Genomic DNA, 25061 nt, shown 5'->3' on the forward strand with positions numbered 1-25061 from the left:
ACCGCATATCACCCATGATCTCACCAACCATGCCAGTGGTGTGTGGGGCCTATCCCCCAGGCGGGTCATCAGTGTCCACCGCCTCACTAGATAGTAATTGAAATTTTCCTTTTCCTCTTCAGCCCATGGTGAGAAGGATTCATGTGAGCCGATAGACGTGTAGCCCAATTGGTAGAGCTATCGGGTTCCACGAACCCTAGGGGGCCCAATTGGTAGAGCCATCGGGTTCCACGATGAGTGCCTAGGGGTTACACGATGGACGACAGCATACATGGTGCACCCTTTCGAAAAAAAAAAAAAGGGGACTTTAGTCCTTGAAGCTATTGCCTTGGTGGCCGGACGTAGAAGTCACCAGAATGAGGACTGTTTGTATATAGGAGTTATGACCTCTTCAAGCATGTCTGTGGATGTGGCCAGGCTCTCCATCTCTACGGCCTGGACCTTGGATACAAGGCTACGCAGAACTAAGGTAGCTTTACCCTCAGCTTCTGCTTCTTATGCTTTAGCAGCAGCTGCATCTGTAGGCCGGTGCGTCTTCGAAGCTTCCTCCTGCCCGGCGGCCAGGTATGTCAGCTTGCTGTGTGCACCTTCCCGCAGAAGGGCTCGCAGGAGTGTCGTGCTGGCCTTCAACTCGGACTTCTACCACATTCCCTACACAGAGGGTATCCCAGTCGGAAGCAAGCTTAAGCTCTTCAACCTGCCTTACAATTGCGACAGAGACGCGCTCATCCAGCACTTTGGCACGTGTGGCGCAGTTGTAGAGAGCCTTGAGGTATGTACGTACTTGCTTTGTTATGCCTAACCTAGCATATGAATTGTTCAAAACATTTTTGAGAGGCACACGGGAAATGATACTAAAACTGAGATGGTCAACCCTCTGACTGGTCAACACCATCACTTGCATCACACGCCATATCAACAAGGCACGCTTGGACATGCTGATGGGTGGCATGTGCATTGGACACATGACAATAACCTTGTAGCAAGCCCTTTTCGACTTCTATTTCAGTGTGCACTTTAGGGTTTTTTGCATAGCTGAATTGCTTATTATACTCATGAGAAGTGAATGTTAGCTCTTTTTCACCATCTATCCACCACCATGCAGTGCACGGATACGTTAAAGTGCAATGGAGAGGACTAATCCATCTCCATGCAGGTTGCAACTAAGAGCTGCAGGTCATGTAGCCTACTGGCATGCAAGAAAATACTTCTTCCTGGAGAGTAGACACAGCAAGCTGATCATTTCATGGGGTTCTCCTGAGGGGCACAACCAGCTGTAAGTGTAGTCCCTGGTGTCGAAATGGAGGGCTAGGATTGGCTGGACATAGATTACTGCCAGGTCTTTGCTTTTACAGTTAGCTGCTCCGTGTTATTTGGGTGACTTGTTGCTGAGGGAGGGAGAAACTTCCACAATGCAATTACTAATGTTGGATTGACGTGGTCACAGTCAGTCATGTTTTTGCTGTGGATGCATCCCACCCTTTCATTGGGCAATGGGGAATTCTGAAAAATTAATTTTATTTACATGCCCATCTTATTCGACACAAGCCATGTTTGCCTGCTCAATATCAACCTCTTTTACGCTCTATGCTATGTCCATTCTCCAATAATGTATGAAAACACAAATAACTGTGGTTGATGGATTATGGATTACTTAAGTAATTTTGTTCTTAATCCTTTTTTGTTCTGAAACATGAATAGCCATATGCATTAGTTCTGTTGTGTGTGATTGAGTCACAAGAGATGGCTGCAATTGATCTTCTTGAGCTGAAGATCTCTTGTTTGTTTGGCTGTGTGTTTTCATGCTTTTTTTGTGTAGATCACAAACAATCCAGAAGAGGAGGGAAATGCCTCTGGGTATGTTGTTCTTGAAGATTTGGACCAAGCTTGTGCAGCAGTTGCACAACTAGATGGAGCGGTCAGTCCTTATCTTTCATATTGCTGCATGGAGAAATGCTTTTACTACTTTGTCACCTTCTGCTATCTGTATTCTTTTGGAGGAGAGTTTTGCAATGCTAATGTGTTTCTACCGTTGACCTAACCTGCCTGCATCTAGGATAACTAATTGACTATAAATTTCAATTAAGTTGTAATGTCTCTGTGGGGCCAAAGACCAAACATAGTACATAATGAATAGTAATACTGTGAATCCTATCAAAGTGCAAATAGAAGCACTAGAATCAGGAGTGTACAATGCAGGGGTATATCATTTACCATCAGATGACAAGAGACTGGTAGGGCTTCATAGTCTTTTTACAATCTCTTGTGGAGATAGAGGTGAAAAGGAGTGCTTTGAACGATTGAGTGTGTGACACTGATTCTGATGCCTAACATGAGTTAGGTGTAATCACTTGCAAGATGTAAATGTTGTTCAGGTCTGTCGGGCACTTATTAGGCATTTTTGTCAGGTGCCTGGTGTCACCATTTGGTCCCGACCGCTTTCTCTTGAACGATGCCTTGTGAGATTGGACATTGAGATGCAAGTACTGAGAACGGGAGATTTCAAAGGTTATATGCATTTGCACCACTCACGTGTGCATGCTTGAATTATAGATTTCGTAGCTGTAGGAGTTGGATTTTTGTGGCGTCTTGCATGACTAACCTTGGCAGGCATGGGATGCCTGTTTGCTAGCCCTTTGTGTATAACCCTGTGTGTTGATGAGCTGTTGCCCTTTTGCAGGGCCACCAAGATGAGCCAGGAAGGATGATGCCAAACACTTGGTTTTGGGACTTAAAAGAATTTTATGAAGTTATCGCATTGTGTTCACACACTTATTATGGCGTGTAAACACAACATGGTGGGCACGGTCATTCTAAGCAATTGGGCACCTCCCCTCTCTCTTTGTCCAAGGTGTCCTTTCCATGGTCATCTGTGGGGTGCCCAAAGAGCAATTAAGGCAAGAGCGGGCTGTTTTATGGGCTGTCGAATCACGTGGCCAAAACCCCTTTGCATGTGGCCACCTAACTTCTACCTACCACCATCTTCCCTTTGCCTACTCCTAGAGTTAGGGTGCCTGATGCACACACCTCGGCTACATCTTTGCGACCCTCCCAAGAGCTCTACAACTTGATCATCTGCACCTCCTTTTGTTGTACGGCCAGTACAAACTTTGTTAACAATCCTAAAATGGGATTGATCATGGTGATAGACACAAGATTAAGTGTAACACGCGGAAGCTCTGGGTAGTCTTCTTTCAGCCCTAAACACTCTTGGAAACCTTCTGATGCAAAAACGCACCATCTGATGCAAAAACGCAGGTAGAGAGAGAGTAGAGAGAGAGAGAAGTGCTGGAAATTCAGTATAATCTATGGTAGAAAAAGGGTACATGTCTGCAGCCATGGACTACCTTCATAAAAAGGTGGTTAACACCAAAATCTGTCCCCTATGGGACCTCTAAGGATCCAAACCCCTAGTGGGATTGAATGAATACAACGTGGAGTACTGGGCCTTTTTATATGGGTCTTGGACCCCTTTTTTATGCTGGCCGACTGCTGGTCGGCCAGTTCCATGTCCATAAACGCTGCCCGACTGGATGATCTACTTGTCCATGATGCGCCTGCTGTGCTGCCCCTATGTACTGGTTCATATGGGCAGCAGACACCTTCTGCAACCAGCCGACTCATCTCTTGTCCTGCTGATGTCAGCCGACAGCCGACTGCTTCTTGCTCCAAGTCGTGCTCCATGTCCACCTCAGATACTACACCTGAAGCTCCTACATTCTGGTTCTACCTATCTTCTACTGGTTCATACTCTTTATCTGGTTGCCTTTTCTGGATCTAGCCCTGAGAATGTCCATGGCATCTGTGATGCACATGACATCCCCCTCTGCTAAACTTGATGACGGGAATCCAACTTGCTCTTGGATGACTATCATAATCCCAATCCTGTCCCGAAGTCCCTCTGTCATCATCCATCCCTGGCAAACCTTTTTCTCTGAAAACCCGGCCTATTCTCCAAACCACTCTGTCTCTGATGAAGATCTATGCATCTGGTCTTCCTCTAGTCCACAATCCATTCCTGCCCTGACTCTGAACACCGTCTTGGTCTTCATTCCTGGAACTGAGTCTGGCACTCTCACATCACCCTTGGAGGATCAACCTCCCTTGGGACCGTTACGTGAGAACCTATCTGGCTCACGGAACTGCCATCCCCATTGTAATATGCGGAAGCTTCGGAGAAGGATCGGTACTTCAAAACTCAGAAATCAGCACTCTTTTCGCGACGGAATTAACGCACAAAACTGAAAGACGATGTGCAGAAAAATAGAGAGAGAAGGGGGAGATGGAGAGGACACCGTATTGGGTCCCAATTACCCTCTGTAGGGCCCCCACCACGGATGGTGTATTTGCTTTATTAGAATGATGTAAATCTGAGAACAAATACAAAGTACTTGACCTTTTCTTGGTTGGAAAACCTGCCCTTGACCTTCAGTCCTTCACCCCTTTGCTTTAGCAAACTCTTGGCTGTCCTGGCCCTTGAATGCTTGATGTACTTGGTGAATTATGAGATGGATTCATGGATTATGGGCTGGAGTATTTATACTCCACATAGCATCCAGTCGGCCAGTTAATAAAAGCTCCACGACTGGGTATTTTCCAATAAAGTGTTTTCACACTATATACCATGCTGTCCAGCCTGCGCATGCTTTCTGGGACAGCTCCTGGCTGCTGGGCATGCTGCGCAGAGGTGTGGGTTGCCCCTACACCTGGCCGACCTGCTGATTAGGGTTTCTGACCCAGTCGGCTGCCTGTCCAGCAGCAGTACAGCTGGCCGACAGCCCCTCCAGCCCATGCCATGGCTGGTGGGCACAATGTGGGCCCTCCTGGCCCCTTGGGGGTGGTTCTATACCTCCCCCATGCCCACACTAAGAGTGCAAATGCAAATTCTCGCACTGGGGTAGCCCTATGGGCTGGCCCCATCTCTACATGCAAACCTACATGCCTACAGAGGTCTGGCATCCAGTTGCAAACCAGATACTCAGCACATCTGACATCATTCCAGAGGGAGACTCACAGCGCGGACTGGCACTGCTTCATGTGCAGGACAATGCACACCTGACCTCGAACGACTGAGATGGATCCCTGGCTGACTTGTCCCGGACTGGGCTCACATGGGACCAGTTCACCATCCCAGGTCCTGCACCTTCTGTACAGAAATGTCTACGTGGCATCCAAGTGCGGGATGCACGTGACATCCCCTTCTGCTTAACTTGACGGAAGCTGCATAGCCTCCAAATAATCCGTCAATAATGCCGGATAGTCTTCGAAAAATTCTTTGTCGAGCCATACCGCTTCATGAGTTCCTTGGTCCTGAAACTTCGTGAGGAACTGTCGTAGTCTTCGGCCTGAGCCATGCTTGAAATGGTGCAGAAGGATCTGTTCTGGAACCATTACTTCTGCTTCATCAATAATGTCTGGTTCCGCTTCGTCTTTGACCTCTGAAGGGGGTGGACCTGCATATGGCTTTAACCAACTGACATGAAATATATCGTGCATAGTCCAACTCGGAGGTAGCTTTAACTGCATAGACACCTCATTAATCTTTTTCCGGATGGGAAATGGTCCGAAGCTCCTGAAAGACAACTTTGGGCATCGCTTGCCCACCTGCTTCAATCTTTGCTTCATAATCCGAAGATACACCCAATCCCCTTCCGAAAACTTCATGTCCCTTCGGTCTTTATTGGCCTGTCGAGTGTAGGCCTCTTGCGCTTTAGCCAATCTGTCTTTAACGGACTCTAGGATCTCCTGGTAAGACTCCGTCACTCTGTTCGCCTCCGGTACTGAAGACGAAGTCTTGGTTAACAACGACTGGAAAGGCCTTCCAAACGCTGCCTCATATGGAGTCCTGCCAATAGCTGAAGAAAAAGAGTCATTCAAAACAGCTTGAACTAAAGGCAAAAACGATTCCCACTTACCTTGCTGATCGTGGACATAACACTTCAGCACATCAAAGGCCAACTGGTTGTATATCTCTGTCTGGCCATCTGTTTGTGGGTGGAATGCACTGGAAAAATTCAACTTAGTACCAAAATTATCAAACAATGCCCTCCAAAAATGACTGGTAAACTTGGCATCTCGGTCTGACACTATGGTCCTAGGAATCCCACCAATCGGGTACCAATGCCGAATGAATAGCTGGGCAACATCCTCGGCGGTCACATTGGCCCTGCAAGGAATAAGCATAACAAATTTGTTGAACCTATCAACAATAGTTAAACACTGTGTATTACGCTTACTCGGACTGGGAGGCAGATTTGTGACAAAGTCCATCGAAATGTCCTGGAAAGGACCCTCAGGAATTGGCAAAGGCTGTAATAACCCTATCTTCTTTCCACGAGGAGCTTTCACCTTTTGACAAATGTCACAGCGTTGTACATATGTAAACACATCACGCCTCATCTTTGGCCAATAGTATTGCCGTTCTAATTTCTCCAGAGTCGAATTCATGTCCCTATGACCACCTGTAATGGCGTCATGGGCATCATGGAGAAGAGCTGCCCGGAACGATTTCATGACACATAGTCGGCCTTTGTAGAAAAGCCAACCATCGCGTATCAGAAAATGGCATGGTCCTGTGGCATCCAATGCCTGTTCCCACTGCGTACCGAATTCCTCGGAATCCGCGTACGTGCTTCATGTCTTCTAGTCCTGTACCAACAAGGTCAAGTCTAGTGGTCTGAATCGCAGATACTTGTCCCTTCCTGCTCAAAGCATCGGCCACTGGATTAGCCTTTCCTGGAAGGTACTCAATCATACCACCGAACTGCTGGAATATCTGACTCCAGCGGTGTTGTCGATCACTCCACTGTGCACTTGGCATCGTCTGAATCCAGCGCAATGCCTGATGGTCAGTGCGAACCTCGAAGTCACGGCCATACAGAAAATGTTTCCAATGTTTCAAGGCCTGTATAACTGCTAGGAGTTCACGATCATAGACTGAGTAGTTCTTTTCGGCGGGCAGTAACTTACGAGACATGTAAGCTACTGGATGACCATTCTGTTGCAATACACCTCCAATTGCGATGTTACTCGCATCGGTGATCACTTGAAATGGTTCGTCCCACGAGGCAAGGACTAAACAAGGCGCTTCTGACAAAGCCACCTTGAGGTTATGAAATGCCTCCAACGCTCGTGGAGTCATTCGAATCTTTTGCCTCCTTGTTTTCACTCCCTTTAGCAGATCGGTGAGGTCTGCCGAGAGATCAGAAAACTTGTCAATGTGGGTGGAATATGCCTGGCATATACCCACAAATGATCTAATGTCATAAGCAGTCTGAGGTACTTTCCAGTTAACAATCTCGGCCACTTTAGCCGGATCAAGTCGAATGCCTTCGGCACTGATTATATATCCCAAGTAATGTACCTGGAACAGATAAAATTCTGACTTCTTTTCATTGACATAGCTCGTTGCTCTCCAGCAACTTAAGGACTTTCTCCACATCAATGTCATGCTGCTCAACTGTAGCTGAAAATATGAGTATGTCGTCCAGAAATATGAACACACACACTCCAATCAACTCTCGGAAAATACGCATCATCATGCGGTTAAATGTAGCTGGGGCGTTCGTCAAACCAAATGGCATGACCACAAATTCATAGTGGGTCCGTTCTGTACGGAAAGCTGTCTCGGGGATGTCCCCCTCAACAATCCGAACCATGTGGTACCCACTCTTTAAATCCAATTTAGAGAACACCTTAGCTCCATTCAGCCTCTCGAGAATATAGTCAATTCGAGGCATCGGGAATCTGCTCTTGATAGTCAGCTTGTTGAGTGCACGATAATCGACACACAACCGAGAAGACCCATCTTTCTTCTTGACAAACAAGATCGGTGCTGCAAATGGCGACACGCTGGGGCGGATGAAGCCAGCTTGCAACAATTCTTGGAGTTGGAGGTCTAACTCCGATTCCATTGCTTTAGACAGGCGATACGGAAACTTGCTCGGGGGTTCCGAGCTTGGGAGGAGGTCAATCTTGTGATCCTCCGGTCTGGACGGGGGGAGCTGGGGAGGGAGACTGTCCCGAAGAAAAATCTTCTGGAACTTTTCATGGAGAACCGAGTACTTCTCGGAAGCACTTGCCACCGTCTGGGCTGTCTGGATGTAAATCATCGCACACTGTGCGCCTTTCCTGACTGCTCGCTTAGCCTGCAAGTGGCTTATGAGCGGAAAGTTTGGAATACCTGGCTCACACTTAATGGTCACCGGGGTGTTTGACACATTCCGATCAATCTGGAACGTGTGCTTGTCCCACTTGACATCAGGAAGAAACTTGTGAAACCATTGGATACCCAAAATTATGTCTGCTCCTACAAGAGGGGCAACCATAAAGTCACGCACAAACTCTATGCCCTGAATCACTAACTTAGCACCTAGAGCTTCATACTTGACGCTCGTTGTCATACCTGTGCTAAAACCCTCAACTTGTTTGTCCACCGGAGTTAGCTCGAAACGGGCACGCCTAGCGGCCTCTTCCGTGATCACATCCTCCGTGCTGCCGCTGTCAAACAAGACAACGACTCTCTGGCCACCTATGTAGCCAAAGGACTTGAGCAATTCGTTGGCTCATACTCCTGGTCATGGGCGCCCTTCTGCTTATCTTCGAGCTCTCGGCTAATAATTGCTCCAACTGAAGCACCGGGGGTTGAAGAACTAGGGGTAGCCGCTGGGGTCTGTGTGGGAGCTGTGCTCACCACGGAAGCTGTGGAGGCGGCGGCGGCCTTTGGAGGCTTCTTCGGACAATCCCGAGAAGTATGTCCTTTTGTGTGACAAAAGTAACATCTACCCTCCTTCCTGTACTGAGAAAGCTCCTCAGCACTCAACTTGCCACCTGTCTTGCCTGCCTCCGCTTTCTGGTCTGGAGTAAGCTTAGACGCATTGTTCGAGTTCTTGGAGCCAGAGGCTCGCGGGCTCTGTCTTGGGGAAGACCCCGTCTGGTTCTGGCTTTTGCCCCCCGAGGCGTTAGCCTTAGGAGAAGCCGGCTGGGAAGTCTTGGGCTTGCCACCATTGTGTTTCATTTCTGCACTCTGCGCAAGCGAGAGTGCGTCCTCAAAGGTGGCTGGTCTAACATACGCACCTCCCATTGGATTTGCGTGTCCAGGCCATACAAAAACTGCCCTTTCTTGTCCGAATCAGATAAGCCTAATTGTAGACACAAGGTCGAAATTTTATTGGCAAACTGAAGGACTGGTTGCGCGTTCTGACGCGCACCCCTGAACTCGTCTTCGAGTCGCTCAAGGTAGTGGGGCGGTAGAAACCGCTGCTTAAGGTCACGGACGAACTCGTCCCACACATAAGCTGCCATACTTGCTTTGGTGTGGGCATGAGCCCACTGAGTCCACCAAGGAATGGCCTCACCTTCCAAATACCAACTAGCTAAGATCACTTTTTGTCAATATTTGATTTCCTAACTGCGGCAAAGTAAGCTTCAAATTGATGTAACCATGAATAAAGAGTAGTGGGATCGAGTTTACCATTATACTTACTGAAATTCATTTTCTCGGGAAAATGATTCGAGGGCGCCGCCGGTGTCAATCTGGCGTCCAAAGCTCTGAGGTAACGCTCGTGTTCCACTCGTCGCATGGCGTCGTCTTCTCGTTGTCGAATCTCCAATGCACGCATCTGCATCTCAAGCAAGGAGCTTGGCTGCGGCTGTGACCCCGCGAGAGGGTCCCTGTGGTGACGAGGATCTGGTATCTGGGATACGGAAGGAGAGGGAGGAGGAGATGGAAAACACGACGCTGGAGAGCGAGAACACTCCTCCAAAGCCAAAATCCGCGCCTTCTGCTCATCCAACTTGGTTGTCTGGTCTGCGATTGCTCGCATCATCTGCTGGAACATGTCTGTTACACTCAAGCCGGGTGCCCTAGCTGGGCTGCTGGTTCTGGTTCTCTCTCGTCGCCAAAGCTCGCCATAGCGGGAAAATGCAATTCCTTTCCGGAACGCAATCTGACCATCCACTATCTGTGTGGGAGACTTCCGGAGGCTTCCGGAGGCTAAAAACCAACCGTCCTTCGAGGGACAGGAGTCACTCCGAAAGGGGTAGTCCACCGGCGTCTAAAAACCAACCACACGAGCGAAAAAAATTTCTGGTTTTCTTTGCTGAATCTTTGTCCTTGAAGTGAGCTCTGATACCACTGTAATATGCGAAAGCTTCGGAGAAGGATCGGTACTTCAAAACTCAGAAATCAGCACTCTTTTCGCGACGGAATTAACGCACAAAACTGAAAGACGATGTGCAGAAAAATAGAGAGAGAAGGGGGAGATGGAGAGGACACAGTATTGGGTCCCAATTACCCTCTGTAGGGCCCCCACCACGGATGGTGTATTTGCTTTATTAGAATGATGTAAATCTGAGAACAAATACAAAGTACTTGACCTTTTCTTGGCTGGAAAACCTGCCCTTGACCTTCAGTCCTTCACCCCTTTGCTTTAGCAAACTCTTGGCTGTCCTGGCCCTTGAATGCTTGATGCACTTGGTGAATTATGAGATGGATTCATGGATTATGGGCTGGAGTATTTATACTCCACATAGCATCCAGTCGGCCAGTTAATAAAAGCTCCACGACTGGGTATTTTCCAATAAAGTGTTTTCACACTATATACCATGCTGTCCAGCCTGCGCATGCTTTCTGGGACAGCTCCTGGCTGCTGGGCATGCTGCGCAGAGGTGTGGGTTGCCCCTACACCTGGCCGACCTGCTGATTAGGGTTTTTGACCCAGTCGGCTGCCTGTCCAGCAGCAGTACAGCTGGCCGACAGCCCCTCCAGCCCATGCCATGGCTGGTGGCCACAATGTGGGCCCTCCTGGCCCCTTGGGGGTGGTTCTATACCTCCCCCATGCCCACACTAAGAGTGCAAATGCAAATCCTCGCACTGGGGTAGCCCTATGGGCTGGCCCCATCTCTACATGCAAACCTACATGCCTACAGAGGTCTGGCATCCAGTTGCAAACCAAATACTCAGCACATCTGACATCATTCCAGAGGGAGACTCACAGCGCGGACTGGCACTGCTTCATGTGCAGGACAATGCACACCTGACCTCGGACGACTGAGATGGATCCCTGGCTGACTCGTCCCGGATTGGGCTCACATGGGACCAGTTCACCATCCCAGGTCCTGCACCTTCTGTACAGAAATGTCTACGTGGCATCCAAGTGTGGGATGCACGTGACACCCATCTGGCACTGTGGAACACCACCAACAAACCTCCTGGGAATTCTTCCCGATCTGTGTTCATGCCTCGGGCTTCGAATCCGTGTACTTTCTTGTACCTTGGACCTGTACACCATCACTGAATGAGTGTTTAGCTTTGCTGATCCTGATGCTCTGATTCCAATGTAACACGCGGAAGCTCTGGGTAGTCTTCTTTCAGCCCTAAACACTCTTGGAAACCTTCTGATGCAAAAACGCACCATTTGATGCAAAAACGCAAGTAGAGAGAGAGAGAGAGAGAGAGAGAGAGAGAGAGAAGTGGTGGAAACTCAGTATAATCTATGGTAGAAAAAGGGTACATGTCTGCAGCCATGGGCTGCCTTCATAAAAAGGTGGTTAACACCAAAATCTGTCCCCTATGGGACCTCTAAGGATCCAAACCCCTAGTGGGATTGAATGAATACAACGTGGAGCATTGGGCCTTTTTACATGGGTCTTGGACCCCTTTTTTATGCTGGCCGACTGCTGGTCAGCCAGTTCCATGTCCATAAACACTGCCCGACTGGATGATCTACTTGTCCATGATGCGCCTGCTGTTGCCTCTATGTACTGGTTCATATGGGCAGCTGACACCTTCTGCAACCAGCCGACTCATCTCTTGTCCTGCTGATGTCAGCCGACAGCCGACTGCTTCTTGCTCCAAGTCGTGCTCCATGTCCACCTCAGATACTACACCTGAAGCTCCTACATTCTGGTTCTACCTATCTTCTACTGGTTCATACTCTTTATCTGGTTGCCTTTTTTGGATCTAGCCCTGAGAATGTCCATGGCATCTGTGATGCACATGACATTAAGCATAAAACAAAGGTGGGTTATACTACACTAAAAACTCCATGAGAGAGAGAGAGAGAGATTGCACACTCAACACTTGATCTCTTTCTTCATTCATAATGAACCATACAATGATATAGGCTTTCTAGCCTTATCCCACTTTACATATCATCATCCATGTGGCAAGTCCTTTTCCACTCTTTTGGTCAACACTCACACACCATACAATATTACATGTGGCATTCGTATCTTGCCACAAAATCTTGCATCTCTAGGGTGCTTTCCCGCATACAAACAACACTACGATTACATCTCTCAACATCCCCTCTTAATCGAGGTGTTTCACAACTCATCATCCATATCAATGTAGCATTGCCAAATGCAACGCATCTCTCAACACTCCTCCTCAATGATACATTGGAGTGTCCATCAACTACGGCTAGACACATCTAGTCCGCTAGCATGTGTCTACATGGGCGTGTGTCGTATCTACCTGACGTAGACACCAAGTTCATTTGAGTGCGCATGCTCAGGCGAAACCACCCTCCTCCTTTTTGAACCATTGTTGTGGTTGAGAAAGGCATCAACCCGTGCACACCACTACCATAATCCATTTTGAGATTCTCGATCTCTGTCATGGTACCCATGTGACTAGCCCAATCGCTTGCACATCCGTCTCGGACACGAATATCTCAAGACACCACACATGCGGAACATTCTCTTTTGAGCTCTCCGCGGCTCGGGTAGGAGTACCCTTATGCTTTGGGTGAAGTACAAAATCCTCATTTTGAGCTTTCATGCTTGGGTATGGTTACCCTTCTCATACATGGGTGATAATCCAATTATACATTTCATTTCAATTTTGTCCCAACCGTGCAGGAGATTCCATGTGTGTAATCATAATTTTAAATGTGTACAAATCCATGAAATTGAGGCGTGTGAAGCTACCCTTATTGACACCGCCTCTATCATCTTCGTCGACAGTCAGAGTGCGATTGTCCTTGCTGGCAACCATATTTTTTCTAACTGTACCAAGCATGTGGGTGTCCATTTTCATTTTACCAGGGAACAGGTTGAGCTTGGTACCATCCGACTCCAGTACATTTCCACGGCAGACAACCATGTAGACATCCTACGAAGTTCGTTAACCGCCCCATCTCGAGCGTTTTCGCAATTGGATCGGCATCGGTTCACCACCATCGTCCTCCACACATTGAGAGGGGGATCTTCCTCCCCCTTCATATTTCTTATCATTTTTGTATCGGGTACATGAGTCAGTGGAAACCCCATGAGGGCACGGCTCATGTGAAAACCCATTGCATTGCGTTTTTTTTCCCATCCTGCATTCCCTTTGCAGAGCATTATGTTTTTTGTGTTTGGGGCGCATGTATGAATGAAAAGCCAAAAATGGGCATTCATGCATGTGAAAACCTCTTGCATTGTGGCATTCTTCCAATACCTCCCAATCCCAGAAGCCTCTACTCCGGTCTCAACTCACATCATAGTTGTTTCTCGTACGCGTAGGAACAGGTTCGTACGTACGAGTCGTACGGTACGATACCGTACGAATTCGTACGATATCGTAAGGTACGAGTTGGTTTTTTTTTCAATTTTTTTTTCCTTTGAAAAAAAATTCCAAATGCTAAAAAAAAATAGAAACCCTGCTTTACGAAGATCCCAAATGCTCGCAATACTTCGCAACTTTCGTGTCCACTCAGTATTCCATATGGGGTTGTGGAGAGACCTAAAAAATCTGGCGAGGTAGACTGGTAGTGTACACATGATTGGTAGGATGAGAGAATCTTGCTACATCACTTGGGGATCCCTGGTATAGGTAGGCTAGACAATTAGATTCTCAAGTTATGCACGAGGGAGAACATTTGGACATGGCCATTTTGATCTAGAGAGGAGTCCCTAAACTTATCACCCTAGATGCACTCCTCGTATTTGTGCAAGGACGGTCCCTTAGTCATAAACGCTACACTGGGAGACCTTTGGTATTGCATTACCCATCCAGGTTCTTTTTTGGAGACAATCGGGAGATCCAACCGGGAGAGACACATATCCATGTACTGGTTTCTCAAGCACTATAGACTCCTCCCCTCCCAACCTTCCCTCACATTCAAGCTTGAAGCTCTATAGCTTGTAAGTGTAAAAAATAAAAACTGTATTTTATCGTACGGTATCCGAAAATTTCATATCGTACCAAAAATTCCCGTACGGTATCGTATTTTCGTACCGTGACAACCATGACTCACATGAATCCTCATCTTTGACAACCAAATCTGTTTTTTTCCCTCATCTTCTCTCATGATCCCTTTTTGGTCTGAGAGGGGGTGTGAAAATATACCCAAAAGGGTATTTAACCCCCAGCCCAAAAGGGCCACCTTTTTCTTTCATATTATTTATGTGCTGGCCGACTGCTTATGCTGGCCGACCAGCACCCTGCCCTCATGTAAATATGAGGCGCCTCCTAAACCTCACCACTAACTGACGATTTCTGCTTGGCTGGTCGTCCACTGCTCATCAGTGTTTTTTTCTCCTACTGCATTGATTGCCCACTTCAGGACAGCCCTTCAGCGTGCTTTTGTACCGCCTGCTGGTGTTGGAACAGGCCGCAGGCCTACAAACAGGTGGAACCCTTCCCTGCTGGTGCTGAACTGGACGTGTTCATCTACAGTGTTTCTTGGTCCATGGTGCATACGTCTGCGTTTTTCACCACCACAGCTCACTTGTGCGTTTTTCCATCAGCAGCCATCAGGACATAAGCGCTTACATCTCAGCCCTACATCAGGGATACATTAGCGCCTACTTCTCAGCCCTACATCAGGCATATATCGGCGCTCACATTAGGCTTACTTCGGGATTGTCATCTGCGTTTTTGGGACAGCAGCCTACTCTGCTTGTTTGGAGTCTCACATAGAGCTCCTATACTGGACTTCATCTTTTATATACATATCACCATTGCATGTTGTGTTTATGCTCTGATCTTTCGTATATTTGGTCCTTTGGTCTCTTTTGCCCTCACAAGGAAACCACTTGGGGCCGAAATGGGCCGACTTGGAATTCTTCATTGCCAAGGAGTATTTAATCTTGTACAAGATTTGGGGGTTTCCTGTTAGCTTAGGGTTTCTCCACATGAGAAACTAAACTAGGATATCCATGGTGTGTGGAGAGAGAGAGAGAGAGAGAGAGAGAGAGAGAGAGAGAGAGAGATAGAGTGACGAACTGCAGAGAGAGTATTGCACGACTCAAAGATAGCTTTATTGATGGAAGTGATGTTCACTCACCAAGTACAATGCTTTTGTAGGCTTGCAGCCTTATCTTTTTGACCCATACAAATAACACTCACTCCTAAGTGCATGCTACATGGCACAACTTATCTTATCCACCCACTATAAGAGTGCAAATTTTTCAACTTGCAGAAGCTCTAATTTTGATGCAGAGGGCTGATTTGTGCAAAAGTCCTAAATTCTGTTGAAATAATAGCTTCAATTAGATGATTTTTACCTCATTTGAGAAGAGCCCCAAAAGCGATTTTTTGATGTGGGGTAGTGTCGACGGCTGCAGATCTGGGGCAAGCCTATAGTAGCTGCACAATGACAGAATTAGTAGGTGAAGGTCAATGTTGGCGGAGGAGCTATTGTGCGGTGGCGGGCTGAGAAGAATTAAATCGGCAGAGGTGGTGGGAGAGTACAGCATGACTCAATGATAGATTTGAATGTTCACTCACCAAGTACAATGCTTTTGTAGGCTTGCAGCCTTATCTTTTAACCCATACAAATAACACACACTATGAGTGCATGGCACATGGCACGCTCATCTTATCCACTCTTAAGAGTGTATTTACACAGAACTGGCTCAATAACCCTTTCTTTTAGGGGCTGTTCTCACACACACACACACACACACACACACACACACACACACGGACACACAAATGTGGTTACACACAACTAGCACAATAACCCTTTCTTTTAGGGGCTGTTCACACACACACAAACATATGGTCACACAAATAGGGGTTCACACACACGAGGTGGACACATAGGAGGCTCTGAATCCCAGCATTTCCCTCTTGGGACAACCAGATCATCCAGATACAATGAACATCAAACGAATCATAAATAAATGGCCTTGAATCCAAAACATGTGTGAAAAACCTTCTTCTGGTGTGGGCATCCAAACACAGACCTTCAATCCATGAAATAAAAACCATTGTTACTGTGTACTTTTTCTCCATTAAATGTTGATGATCTCAATGAGCCCAAGCTATATTGTGGAATTGTGAATTCCTGACTATATTGTTTACTTTGTAGCTCGGATTTAATTGCTTGTGAGGATTATTTAATTGATGTTCATATATCATTCATGTGCTGCACGAGTCATTTGGGTATCGTAGCGATGTCATTTGGTGATGGGCCTGATCTTGAGACATTTGAGTCTCCAAGAATGTGTATTAAATAATACAGCCGACCAGTAGACCGTTGCCCCATTTGTTTCATCAACCCTTACAGCAGTTGAGCAGCTAGAGAGGGCCTATGTGTGCGTTGAAGGGGCAGGATCGCGCAGCAGATAGCCAGCGTTTGGCTAAAGTAGGGCTTGTCCATCAACCTGGGTTACCTCTTCAATTGATCAGCTTTGGGATTAATTTTACAGTAGTTATACCAGCATTCTTTTGTAAATATTCTTCTTGAATACAAGATTAGGGTAGTTGCTAGAGTGTGTGTTTTGTTGTTCAAGACTACTGTTGTTCATTTAACTATATTAATATGTTCACAGCCATAGGACTATGACACGTTTCCTGATTTGGTTTTTGAGTGTTGTTTCATTTTGGTAGGAGTTCTAAAGGTTGCTATAATAGTGTTATTATTGTTCTTCATGCTCTTTACATTCCTGCACTTATCTGAAAGGTCTATTATTTTGTGTATGCTTGCAGAGATTTCAACACAAATGTGTAAGGATGGATTTTGTTGAAAGGCGACCTCATGAGAATAATAACAACAGCAGGCCTCGTCCTAGGTCCAGGCCTGTCAGCAGTGCACCTGCACCAGTTGCGAACAGAGTCTATATAGGCAATTTACCTTGGAGAGTGGATGACACTACCCTTGAACAGCTCTTTAGCGCTCATGGTACTGTGCAGGACGCTCAAGTTATGAGGGACCGCATAAATGGGAGGTCTCGTGGCTTTGGTTTTGTGGTGATGTCAACAGCTTCTGAAATGGAGAAAGCCATTGCTGCGCTTGATGGCTGTGTAGGTGCAGATTTAGAGCATTGTGAAGTTGTGTACTAGCAAATCAGAGGTGTCGTAGTAGGGATTCTTATTGTGCTTTCTTTGGTTACAGGAGGTTCAAGGCCGGTCATTGAAGGTCAATGTGGCCACTTCTCCGGATAACTCAAGGTTTTAGGTTGGCAATTTATCTCCTCATTTATGCTGTGACACATCTGTTTTTGTTTCTAGGATATGACACTGATCAGAGCAGATACTTGTGTCCAAAGGCAACAAGGATGCACTTTTTTTTGCTTACAGTATAAATGTATAATGATCCATGATTGCCTTAGTGCATGTATGTATCAATGGAGTTATCTGAATGTCTTCCTCTTTTTTTTTTTCTTTTTTTTTTTTGTCCCATATGACTTTCCATGGCATTGCAGTGGAATTCTTTAATGTATACTGATTAATGATAAGAAGTGTCCAATTAAATGTCAAGTCTAATCATTATACAATTGCAAAATGGCATTTTGTCCAACCACCAATTTGATGCCTTGCACGAGGACAAAGCACAAATAATGTAACTAACTCAAGAACGTACTCTGTAGAAACCTGAAGCTTCAAATGAATTTTGCACCTAGTGATGCCCAGTGTAGGTGGGAAAAAAAATGGTGAAAGGTTGTCTTTTCATTTTTGCACCTGTAAGGTCCACAATCAGCTGTATGTCACTTTCTCAGAGACATTGCTCTTCTCAGGAATATTCTCTCATTGGTCTTGCGAGAAGCTAGGCCCCTCATTGCATTTTCAATCATATATGACCTTAAAACTGTGGGTGCCCCAAGGAAATAGGGTAGCCTTTCTGTGTAAGAAGATTTAGTAAAGTAGGTGGTCATGAGCCAAGTGGGGTAGTTTATTGTCAATGTTGTGTCATGTAGACTTTTGTTTGCCTTTGAATACAGTCATTTGTTAGAGATTTTATTGTATCAATTTTCAACCCAGTGGACACACTAGCTTGAGTGGTAATGCCTTGGTTTGCAGAGATTCAAGCGTTGGCATCTGCATTTAATTAATCTCAGATGGATTTGCCAATTATGAAGTGATGTAATTCGTGGAATTACATATAAGGCTTGAATTAGTAGAGGTGGTTTAACATTCATATTACACAATACTTAAGACCTATTGCAATCGCCATATTGTTTTCTTAAGCTGTTTATTTATTTTTTACAAAGCACTTTAGGACTTGGACAATTTCCTCTACCTCTTTTGTAGAAGTTCTATTGTTCTAATGGGGTAATACTGGTACTTTTGAGGTTTAGGAGATTCCAACGTGTTCCAACAATTGTATTAGTGAAAATTATTTGCCAAGGGTTCCAACAAAAAATTAATTATAACTCACATTAAAAAATCTTAATGATTCTTGATTCACTATTTTGAATTTGGGGAATTACTAAAGTTCACCATAGGCTTGGTCATTGCTATTTTTCATGGAGAAGGGGCTATTTTGCTCTGTAAAGGGGTAAAGTTTGAGTAAGGGCATTCTCTATTTTAACAAGATCAACGTGACGACCAAGACCTAAGAAATTTCTTTGTTCGCAAGTAGGGTATATATTTCTCTATTTACAAACGATTCAATGCTGCCGTTGGAGTGAGGATAACCCATGTCTTAGGAGGAGGGCACCAACTTAAAGTCATTTTGTAGGTTGTGGATTTCTAGATTGGGGAGCTTTAACAAGCATGATACATTTTCATGTACAATGTACATGGAGCATTACAATTTTATTGTTTGTACATGTGTAGATATAGATAGCTATTTGATGGCTTGTAATGCTTCCTTTTCCTCTAAAAAAAACTGAGCACTTAAGACTCGTGCTGAAAAGTGATCAAATCCATTAAAAAGGTCCTACATATTTTGAGTTTTGAAAAAATATACTTGACACCTTAGAGAAGAAAAAATGCTCTTTCCTGCAAGAGGAAGAGAGAGAGAGAGGGGATGTTTGATTCTGCTATGCTTAACGGGGGGCTGAGAGAGAGAGAGAATTTGCTCTTGCAAGCAAACGAGAAAGAGAGAGAGAGCGAGAGGGATTTGCTCTTGTAGAGACGGTAGAAAGAGAGAGGGGGGCTAGCTGGCAGCTAAAATAAAGATTTGACATGTCGTGTGTTCTGCACTGTATCAAAAAACTATTGAATTGAATAAACGTTTAAAATGTTCGTACCACTCGTGTAAGTTAAATATAATTGTGAAGGATATATAGGGCACCAAAATGTTGTTTTGCGTTTCCATTAAATATATTCTGTGAGTTTTTCAAGAATAAGAGTGTTTTTGGAAGGTTTCATTTTAGTATGTAATGATTAATGCTTGAAAAAGTTAATGAAATGATGACCATCTTTGTCTTTTCTATTTACATGCATTCACCCATATCCTTTCTATTTAAGGTCTCACAATTCTCTATAAAAGGGCTCAAAGGACTCATTCTACAGAGTAGAGGGAGGGAGAGAGAGGAGGGTGGGGAGAAGGGAACTCATGTACTAAGGTTGTATTAATTAAATGCTTTGTCACTGGCATTTAATTAATACACCTATAAAAAGAATATTTAGGGACCATCATAAATTCCAAGATCATTCTATAAACAATTTTCCTTAAAACAATTTTCCCTTGTGCTGTGTAGCATATGTAAGCTAGCAAGGACTCGAGATAAATTATAATGGACGTTTTTTGTCTTTCTCTAAAGCGTAAAAGAAAATAAGACAAGTTTTTGTATTCTAAGAAAGGGCACTTTCTTTAAATGCACATGCAAAAATGCATTGCCACATGCAAGATAAAGCTAAACATGTGTGCTTCTACTTTCAAGCCAAGATAATAAATAAATATTTTTTGAGCCTTCACAAAACCTTATTAAGGGTATCAAACAAGGAGCCATACATATGCCATACAATTTAATTCAAAACGTAAAAAATGACATTCATTTGATTTGTAAATGATTATCCATATATATGCTAATAATAAAGGGAGGGAGAGAGAGAGAAAGTAGCAAGGTGATTTCTTCCTGCATCTTACCATAAGCAAGGTGGTTTTTTAAAGTAGAGAATTATGGTGGTGGGCAAGGGCAGGTTATGCTCGGTAACCTCGTGAAGAGCTTATGTTGCCTCCTGTAACACGCGTTTCTCAGAAACGGTTTTTGATGTTCGGGAATTTTGAATCTCAACCTTATTTTCTTCTTGTTGTAGTTGAAGGAGGAGGTCTCTAATATTCTTTGCCTACTTAGCAGCTAGTTCCTTCTCTAGCCTTTTATTTGTACAGTTTCATTTCTGCCTTGGCTTCCTTGGCCTGTCGATTGCTTCCGTTTGCAGAGTCTTGGACTTTCAGTAACTGTGAGTCACTCTAGTGTCAATCTCTGTTCCTTTTGAACATTTCATTCCCTGCTCTTCAGGATCTCGTCCGGGTAAATTTCATCTTATTGCTCTACGACCTTGCACTCCTCATCTTGCGGGATTAAAGATTCTAGTTCTACTTCACTGAGCTCTTCATCCTGCTTTTTTAGCATCTGGTGTAGTTCACTGCTGAAGATTTATCATGAGCAGGTCCTTTGCATCCTCATAAGTTTTTACTTTGCTAGACCATCCACGAACAATGTGCTCCTTTAGCTATCTGATGTCCATGTTTTCGGTGTCATCATTTGTTGTTGGCAAGCTAACGGTCCTCTTCTTTGGTGTCTGTTTGACCACATTGGCCTTCCCTTTGGTCACCATAACTGCTTGCTTCAGCTTCACCTCCTTAAGCTCCCTTTCCGTGTTCTAACACTTAGCCTAGTGCCTTCTGCAGATGGGCCTTCAGCTCGTACTTCTCCTTTTGTTGATGTGTGTCTTACCTTGAAGTACTTCTACTTGGACCTGGCTTCTATCACTGGAGTACTTCTACTTGGACCTGGCTTCTATCCTCATACAGTTGATGTTACTAAATTGAGCATGTAATGTTGCTATTTGGGTTGCATGTGATCAATTGCCTTGGTCTTCGTCATTCAATTTGTCTTGAGGCGATGGAAGTGCTAGTCAGCATGAAAAGGTTATTATATGCCCAAGATTTTCTAAAGCTAGTTGTTCATCGATTCGGGAACACTTGAGCCTTGCGCACAAGGGAGAGAAGAAGATGAAGAATGCAAGGATCTTGTGGCTTACACCTCTAGCCACTCTTGGTAGAGCAACCCCCACTTGTGGAGAGCTAGGGTCCTCAACCTTGCTTTCCTCGTTTTTGTCACCACAAGAAAGCGTTGCAAGTGGGGAGCAAAGAGGGAGAGAGCTATAGAAAGCTCAACCTCTCCTACCTCAATGCCTTGGTGAGTGAGAGCATGGGAGAGAGGGAGAGGAGAGCTAGCATCATCAAACTATCACTCACACACACAATCCTCAAGTAAGCATCATCACACTATCACTCATACACACAATCCTCAAGTAAGCATGCATGAAAGAGAAGACAATACACAAGAAAGCATCAATCACAAGAGTAAGAAAGACTCAAAATCAATTATGAGAATGGGATTATGTGTTTTCTCGTTAATCAAAATGTCTTATATACAATGCCCAATTGCCCAATTAATGTATGAGAATGAGATTATGTGTTTTCTCATTAGTCAAAATGTCTTATATACAAGAATCATATTTACAATACCTAACTTCCCAAGTAATGTCCTCGGGCACAAAAGCTAGCTAATTTCATAGTTAAGTATACACTACCGGCATTACACAAGTATATACAAGTCATAAGCTTGGTTTTGACTATCTTCTGGTAATTACACAAGTAGTAAGCTTGAAGATTTCCCATATACAAGTCACAAGTATATACAAGTCATAAGCTTAGTTTTGACTATCTTCTGGCAATTACACAAGTCGTAAGCTTGAATATTTTCCATAATCATTTACACAAAGCGCTTTGCACGGTATAAAAACTATGGCTCAAAAAGTGTTTCCACATGTTCGGAGTAAAGTTTGCCAATGTGATTAACACACCCCCTCCCTAATCACGGTTCCGTCCTCGCGGAATCAATGGTGAAGCACCATGGGAGTCAGCGGTAGAAGCCGCTGTGGTTCCAGAAGACGGTGGAAGGATTTTCAAGAGGTTCAGAATGCTGTCTTCAACATATCTTCAAAGGTGAGTAGCTGCCAGCCTTGTATCCATTGTACTTTCTTGTAATAGACCTCCATCAAAATATCTTATGGTAGTCTAGAAATTCCACCAGAAGGGTGATGACGAGATAGAAGAAGCGAATAGTGATTACGAGGTCGGGGTTGGGAACTTGGTCGTAATCTTGGATGAATTTTTGCATGGTGCAAAGCATCTATGCCTCATTTTGAGAAGGGTGGGTGGCTAAGGTGGAGGTATCTATGGGAAGTTAAATTGTAATTTTGGATTCTTCTCCATCTCTTTATCAAAGAGATCCTAGGCCCATTGGTGTTCGGGATTGACTCAAAGGTATCCACGGGGAGTATTAATAACAGTACTCCTTCCAAAATTTGAGCTTGAGAAGGTATGGCCACCGTGCTCCCCCATAAGGTCATGCGTGATGGGACCAGCTCTGGATGGTGCCCTTTTTTATCCGATGGCGGTCCCTTTTGTGATGTTTCCTTGACCATTGGTTACATTTTTCCTGTAGATAACCCTTGATTAGGTACAGATCCACGCAATCCATGACCCTATTAAGATCTAGGTTGGGTTTTTGCATGTGATGTAGGATCTAAATTTCTTGGTCGATGTCGAGGGCATCTCTAGTGGGTCCCACCAGTTGAAAGGATGGTCGAGAGGAACATCTATTCACTCTCCTCCTTGATTGGGGGTGCTGGGATCTTGCCTTCTTCCAATACTTGCAAGGATGGGGCTGCAACTTGTAGGTGGAGGCATTTGTGAGTAGTCCATTTAGGACTTCCCCTTTAAGGATGCAATGATTGGGGGTTATTGTGAAGACAAAGGTGGGGATGATGGGGTTGGAGAGGCAAGGGGTGTGACCATTGGAAGAGTGTGTGGCATGTGTTAAAGTAGAGGCGACAGGAGGGGAAATTGAGGGTGATGGTTTAGCTTCTTGAAGTTCTTTGGTTTTTAGCTCAGGATAGAAGCTCCTATAATTGGTGTGTTAGAAGATGGGCTTTTGACGAGGAAGGATCCTGAGGTGATTCGCTTAGGTCATCGACGTCTCAACCTGTAGGGTGTTCCTTTCTTTGCAGTTTTCTCCTGGCCACCTGACGCATCATTGTCATCTTTGTCTTTGGTCACTTAGACTGTGTCGAAGAGGTGTTGCTGGCGATTCTCCATTAGTTAGTGTTCCTTCCATATTATGTGGTGACATTCCAGTATTCCAATGGGTTTGTAGACATTGCTACCCTTCGAGGCTAAATGTCAGTAGTAGTAGGTGCCATCCACCATAGGCCAACCATTATAGCGAATGGCATTGGTGTTGATGGTTGTTGATGAAGGGTAATGATAGTCTAGGTCAGACGAAGAGCTTTAGGAATTCGCCTTCCTCTAGGTGATCAAAGTATCTAAGGATAGGGCACCATGCGTAGAGATTGAGGTTGAAGATGCCTAGAGATTGAGGCGGAAGCTCAATTAGTGACATTGTGTTTTGGAAAAAAAAAAGCATGTGGCGATGGTGAGGGTGCTTTGGAGTGGATGGTGTGGAAAGCAGAGGTGGGGATGTCCTCATCTATGTAAATGTTGTGCTAAAGGAGGTTCACTTGGAGGCTTTGGTGCTGCAGCTCGAGAAGACCCAAGGGCTGTTGTGGGGGATGGCAAGGTTTGCTATGTTGGTGGCTGATTTGCTCTGGCTCTGGCCTAGCTTTGGCTTCTATTATTTGCTACTCTAGCTGTGCGATGGTCATGTCTTTGGCTTCAATAGCCCTCTTGAAATCGATGTGCTGCTTTGAAAGTTTGCTTTGGAACTCATCCATGTAAGATTCCTCCCCAGTCCCTCAAGATGTCCAGTATCTTGCCCTGTAATAACCAATCCCCTCTTCAGAATAATAAAAAATCTTGTTTCTACCTATTTTTGACTTAGAGAGAGAAAATATTCTAGAGAGAGATTAATCAGTTTTTAGATATTTTTGGATGAAAAAATATATCTTCTTATTAAAATAAATTCCCCCGAAGCAGAAGTTCAAAAAGAATTTCAGAAAGTGCATTAGAAATAAATTATAATCTATTCAAAAGGCCTTATCCTAAGGGTCTAAATTTTCTAAAAATTTCAGATTAAGATTCCTATGGACCAATAAGATTAATCCAAATGTAAGGGGAGGAGATAAATTGAAAAATAAAAGAAAAATCTCCCAAAAATGAGTAATGTTCACATAAGATGAAGAGTGGACTAAGGCCCAAGAAAAATAGTTAAAAATTTGATTTTTGACACCTCAGGATAGGGATTCCCCCTCATGAAGTAGGCGCCTTTTTCTTATCATTACTTTTCAATTTTAAACCATTAAAATTGGATATCTCATCTCTCCTCTCTCCTAATTCAAAACTGGATCCAAAAAGTGAACTAAACTGACCCAAAAATGGTCAAAAATTGACCAAACTGATTTGAAAAATTCTAAAATCAGTTTACTTGGTTAGAGGCTCATTTTTTCCTATAAATAGAAGCCTTCCCCTTTGTAGAAGCTTAATAGTGTTTTATGCACTATTACTCTACTCCTTCCCAAAGCCAAAAACATTGAATTCATTGATAATTCACTTGTTTTGACTATTTCCTTTACAAAGAATTGGTGGCCACTCTTGATCCAAGCAAGAGTAGATCCCTCAATCCCTCAAGCCAAAGGAAAGCTCACAAAACTCCATGTAAGTTAGAATTTTTACTTTTTTTTTTAAAATTCTATTCTATAGTTTTCT

The 25061-nt window shown here is 44.6% G+C and overlaps 1 protein-coding gene across 3 annotated transcripts; it reads left to right on the forward strand.

The window, feature by feature from the left end:
• Positions 1-233: 233 nt before the first annotated feature.
• On the forward strand, positions 234-17695 carry LOC147613244 (28 kDa ribonucleoprotein, chloroplastic-like). Of its 3 annotated transcripts, none has more exons than XM_086782512.1 (4): positions 239-772; positions 1820-1918; positions 16925-17243; positions 17331-17695. In XM_086782512.1, exons 1-4 carry the CDS (start codon positions 272-274, stop codon positions 17378-17380), a joined length of 969 nt encoding a protein of 322 aa, XP_086638638.1. In that variant the 5' UTR covers positions 239-271; the 3' UTR covers positions 17381-17695. The 3 variants fall into 3 exon arrangements, with proteins under 3 accessions (XP_086638639.1, XP_086638638.1, XP_086638636.1); XM_086782510.1 differs by having other exon boundaries at positions 243-772; positions 16925-17239; XM_086782513.1 differs by lacking the exon at positions 1820-1918 and having other exon boundaries at positions 234-772; positions 16925-17239.
• Positions 17696-25061: the final 7366 nt, after the last annotated feature.

The sequence above is a fragment of the Cibotium barometz genome, chromosome 44, assembly GCF_041138505.1.
Source record: "Cibotium barometz isolate CiBa-2024 chromosome 44, ASM4113850v1, whole genome shotgun sequence".
NCBI classification, from domain to species: domain Eukaryota; kingdom Viridiplantae; phylum Streptophyta; class Polypodiopsida; order Cyatheales; family Cibotiaceae; genus Cibotium; species Cibotium barometz.